At 36.5% G+C, this 5,619-nt stretch overlaps 1 protein-coding gene across 2 annotated transcripts in view; it reads right to left on the minus strand.

Moving 5' to 3' along the window:
* Nucleotides 1–3,098: 3,098 nt before the first annotated feature.
* LOC107679683 (uncharacterized protein C1orf131 homolog) overlaps nt 3,099–5,619 on the minus strand; it is a 9,046-nt gene continuing 6,525 nt past the window's right edge. For both annotated transcript variants that reach the window (XM_016475311.1, XM_016475310.1), the window contains exons 5-7: nt 4,168–4,254; nt 4,012–4,049; nt 3,099–3,650 (exon numbers count right to left, since the gene is read on the minus strand). In XM_016475311.1, coding sequence (XP_016330797.1) covers nt 3,527–3,650; nt 4,012–4,049; nt 4,168–4,254 — 249 coding nt within the window. In that variant the 3' untranslated portion in view covers nt 3,099–3,526. The remainder of the gene's footprint in view (nt 3,651–4,011; nt 4,050–4,167; nt 4,255–5,619) is intronic.

Consider the following 5,619-nt stretch of genomic DNA (forward strand, 5'->3'; position numbering starts at 1 on the left):
CATTTTTGGAAGGCCAAACAAAGTAGTTTCGCTTTCACAACGAAAAACACGGCGGCCTAGCGTGAGAGGAAGCCGCGGCTTAGCGTGAGCTGAAGCCGCGGCTTAGCGTGAGCTGAGGCCGGGCTAGAGTGAGCAGAGGTGGTGGGGTTGAGAACGGCGCGGCTGGCGGATCCGACGAAGGAGTGGCAACCACATGTGACGACCCCGGGCTGCACTCCACTTCTTCCACGGTGAAAGCCGATCCGGCGATCGACAATGCAAAGTTGTATTATTTCCTCAGCAACCAGCACGGATCAGCTCTAGGCATGACGAAGCGGATATCGTCCTCTTTTGGAAGACCAAACAAAGTAGTTTCGCTTTCACAACGAAACACACAGCGCCTCCACGACATGGCGGCGGCGGCAACAACAATACTACAGCGAGAATAAAAGTTACGCCTTCTTTTTTTGCGTGAACATTTGGGCGGCGTTATGCAAATCTTCCCACATTGTCACGTAGACATGTGGGGGTGTGTTAGAACGAGCCTTTTTAGGTAGGCGTGGCTGACTCTTAACTTTTATAAAGAATATCTCTTTGGATTTGAGACTTTAGTCTTTGCAACTTTACAGATCTTCTTTATGCAGCAAGAGCTTGTAACACTCCAAAGAGAAAGGAAAAATTGAAATCGCATCATATGACCCCTTTTAACACTGTTGCCGCGGGTTGTTTTTCATGTCCGCGGGTTGAAGCGCCCCCAATAACGTGATATTCAGGCCCTGGAATGCGAATTTTACTGGAGGAACCACCTCCGAAAAACGTGTATTTTACCCCCCGCAACGCAATTTTTACCGGGGAACCCCGCTTGAAACACGTTTGGGCTAGTTTTGAGTAACAATTGGGCAGGTTGTGTTGTGAAAACCTGGCAACCCTGGGTTAGCCGATACCAAATAACCTTCATAGACATTTCTATATGTTTATTCCATAATCTCTGTATGTAGTACACTCTAAAAAATGCTGGGTTAAATACAACCCAGTGCTGGGTAAAATAGGGACAAACCCAGCAATTGGGTTGTTTTGACCCAGCGGTTGGGTTACTACCCAGAAGGTTGGGTTAAACATTTAAGCCAACCGCTGGGTCAAAACAACCCAATTGCTGGGTTTGTCCCTATTTTACCCAGCACTGGGTTGTATTTAACCCAGCATTTTTTAGAGTGTACCATTATATGGAAAGCACCCATATACAAAGATATAAAGTGGATTAAATATATGTAAATATCTGAAATGTTTTCTGAGACCTAGTATGGATCAAAACCATTCAGCGGTTTTTTCTCTGTTCATGTGTTTTCATGTTCTAAGCCAATACTTGCTAATGCTCTTAATTATAGATGATGAGCCGGAAAGTCATGTACTCTGAAACGGATGAATAGCTAAACCTGAACTTTGAACATTCCTTTAAATCCAGTTTATAATGACTGTGTGGGTGTCGCCTGCAAACCTGCCATCCGCCCAAAAGGATCTATATTGCTGAATTAATTTTTTAACATGTCATTTTAAATATCACAATGGATTTTTTTTGTTTGTATTAAAGTATATTTAAAATGTTATGTCAATGTAGATAATAGAATCACTGGTCATGTATTGAATATGAAACAAAATTCACTCACAGTTTGCTGAGAATTTCTTCAACTGTGGCCACCTTTTGCCCTGTGAACTTTCAATTTTTTAAACCAACAAATGTAATCTCATCCCATCTCATCTCAAATGGAAATAACATTTGAAACATTTTAGAATATAATGGCCTGTCTTGCTAAGGCTAATTTTATGGCTACCATTTTTTGTATCCTAAATACAATTAGATAATATTTTCATGCTTTTTTTTTATATGCTAATTGCTCAAAATAACATGACACAATAAACATGCAGCGATATTTATTTATTTTTTTCATTTTTCACATGTATACTGTACACTCTAAAAAATGCTGAGTTACATATAACCCAGCGCTGGGTTAAAAAGGGACAAACCCAGCTCTTTATTGGGGGCAAAATTGTTGGTTGTGTTAGTAATTTTCACACAATAAATAATGAAATAGTGTGTTCATTTCTTTTTAGATAATCATAGGTTTTAGAATTTTAGGGCCACATTTACGAACGGCTTGCTCCAGCGCAAACAATCTTTTGGTGTTAAAAAAACTACTGTCAGGAATTACTAAAGACGCGCATTGAAAAATGAGTGCTGAAAAGGCATAAATATAGTCATTCTGGGACAAGGATCTGGGACAAGGGTAAATCAAAATCTATGGATAAATGGAGTTGTAAAAGTACCAAAAAATAAATGAAGGCATGGAAAAATGACCGTTTTAATGTGATCCATCATATAACAAAGTTAACATAATACTTTTGGACATAAAAGTGGCCAAAGTTGAAGAAACAACCATCAACAGAAAGCACAGATGAATTCCATTGCATTTATTCTTTCTTATTTTTCAGAAACATACCGCGCAATCCCATTTTTTGAAATTCTTTTGAAAGCACACAAAATGAAGTGGTCTTGAGGTGTTTGTTAAACAGTCGTATGGTGAAAACGACTGCCTGCGAGTGTGACCATCATCAGAAAAAAATAATAATTCTGTAGTCTCAATAACAGAAAATCTGCCACTGTACCAAGTTTTTAAAGATTTATTTTTCTATATACAGCATATTACCTATGTGGATGTACATTAGTCAGGTGTTTGGCCCTCAAATGATCTCATTATGAAAAGTTTGGAAAGGAAAGACAGATGAGTTTCTCAGATGAGTCTTTGCATTGATCAGCTGACACAAGACACAGCCCTAGCGTTGCGTATCATCATCATCCTCTTCCTAGAAGGAAACTAATGTGTGTGTGTGTTTTCGGGGCTCTTCTTCTGTATGTGATCTTGAGTTCTCCCTAATGTGATTTTTGTACATCTTTGTGGTTTGTATATCAAATACATTGTATATGACATTCTTTTCTTACTACTTAGTGTAGAAGAAAAACGGTCTTTCCCTTTTAATAAACAATAAAACTGTGATCCACGTGTCTTTATTTTTTTTTTTTCACACCACTTAAATTATATCAAGTTTTTAGCCATACAGAAAAGCAGGGTTACAGCATTATTTATTGTAAATAAAAGTACACTTTTACACTTTCTGAAGAAATTATGCATGCCAAATGCGCTGCTAGTGAGGAGATTTACGTGTTTTTAAACATGCTGCTATATGGTCGCTAAGATGTTTGGGTCTATAGACAGGATCCCTAAACACTGTCAAACCATATGTAAATGTACACATTAATAAGCTTGGCTAATTGAGCCATAATTTATTTCTGTAGTACAAACACACCAAAGTGAAGAAACCAAAATAATACAAATAAACAGTAAGGGCATTGTAAATGTTCCATAGGGAAATGACTGTGGTAAAGTATGGCATATTTCAATTTCAGTCAAAATGTGATATTCTATACATATTAAAATGTTCTTGCATTTTGAAAGTGGTTGGGTTTTCTGAAGATTCAGAAACAGTCGCTCATTCACTTTTTCACTTTAACTTTAAATTTCTGAACGTCTTTGGAGCTCAAGACCAGCATTCCGTTTTTGAAGCGTCCAACTTGTCCACCAAGCTCTCCGCTAGATGACGATTTACTTTTCTCAGTCCTGAAAAGTCAAAAAGACAACACAAATTACAAAAACAATGACTTGATATCTTGACTGTGAAAGTGTTCAGTGTTCAAAATTCAATAGGAATCTGTGGGCAAAAAAAGTTTCCCAGATTTTGCTCGTGTTCATGCAAGTTCGCTGCATTAAGAAAAGCTACTTGGTTTAAAAGTGACTTCTGTGTGAGTTGTGCTTCATGCATTATTGAAAAGACCTTTTTGAAATTGTGCTGAAATTTCACAAATGCAACTGAATACAATTAAGCACAAGCAAACTACAACCAATATCATTTAAATGACAACACCTGGAGAACAACAGAAGATGGACTTAATGTCATCGAGTTCAAATCATAAACACAAACCTTGATTTCCCTTCTTTCCTTCTTTTCTTCTGTGTTTCCTGACAAAAGACCCAAAGAAGAAAAGTTAGTGGAAAGATTGCACATACTGCAGAAGTCGTCAAGTGGTTTAAAAAGCAATCATATAAGAATCATTCAAATGTTAAATGTTGTACTTACAGATTTTGCTTCCTCTTTGGCTTTCATCTTCTGTTCTTTTATCATTTGTTGATACATTTTGTAGTTAACATACTGCTTTTTAGGGGGCTACAGAGAAAAGAGTCATGTCTTGTAAAAGAAAAAATAAAATAAAATAAAACGTCATCACAAATTAAAAATAAAGTGCTCAGACCAGAAACGTACTCTACACAAGTACTCAAACCCAAATGCAAACCAGTGTTATTTTTGTATTGATATATAGGCTATTGATTATACATTGATATATTATTATTATAGTTTTTGTTAATATTTGGAATTCAATTTTCATTTTATATTTTAGTTAGTTTTGTTGTATTTTTAGTTTTCAAGTAATGAAAATGTGGAAAAAGTGTTTTCAGCCATTATGTACTAACATTTCAGTTAATCGATAGAGACAATGTATTAATCAAAGCTCATCACTAACAGCTTTTTCATAGGCTGAGAAGGAAAATACTTGTATATAGAAGGTCATTTACACTAATACTAAACACCATCATGGTAACACACGACACTAACGTAATGCAAATAAACATTAATTTAACAACATTAGATGTAACTTACAACCCTAATGAACATAACTGCTAAGAAAAAGTTATTTCAACGAAAAAACAAAACAAAATGTGAAATGCAACACAGGGAATTCTGGGAAAGTCAATTTACGGTTTTTCACCGTAAATTATACCTTCTTTTTCACTTCCAAAAACTGTATTTTACTGTAAAATTACATGACATGTCCATTACAGTTTTTTTTACCATATATAGAAGGGGAACTTACCGTTACCCAATTAATAGGTTTATACCAGTGGTTCTCAACTCGCGGCCCGTCACGAATTCAAATGCGGCCCACCGTGCTTTAACACAATTTAAAAAAAATACTTTCAGTTTTACAATTCATTTTAGTTTTTACATTAATTTAAAAATGTACTAAATAAATATAAGCTATAGCCTAATGTTTTTATGTAAAATAATTTTGTTTTTCATATATTATTTTCAGACATGAGCAGTACTCACATAGCCCAATTAACGTTACACATTTAAAGTAACGACCAAGTGGCCAGCGGCAGACAGTGAGCGTTTGATCAATTTAGCCTTCTCAAGTCATCACGACTTGACTAAAATAAAATCTATAGACATAAAACAGTTCAAGCATATAACAATGTTTAAACGTTAAACCTAGATAAATGTGCGCTGTATCCAATAGTTTGGATAGAGTGGAAGCTGAAGCGCGCTTTGCAGGACGAGCCGCTCTTGACAGTCTCGGTAGCACGGTCTCGTGTTGTTTCCACTAGCGAGGCAATTTTTTCATCACTAATTGATGGATGTCTAAAATATAAACATAAGGAGAAGCCTAAAACAGGCCCGAGGCCTGGCCCGCGTCTGAACTATGACGTGAAAATTGGCCCGAAGCCCGGCCCGAGGGGCGTAAAAAAGTCG

Source organism: Sinocyclocheilus anshuiensis, unplaced genomic scaffold, assembly GCF_001515605.1.
Source record: "Sinocyclocheilus anshuiensis isolate Anshui unplaced genomic scaffold, SAMN03320099.WGS_v1.1 scaffold280, whole genome shotgun sequence".
Classification (NCBI taxonomy): domain Eukaryota; kingdom Metazoa; phylum Chordata; class Actinopteri; order Cypriniformes; family Cyprinidae; genus Sinocyclocheilus; species Sinocyclocheilus anshuiensis.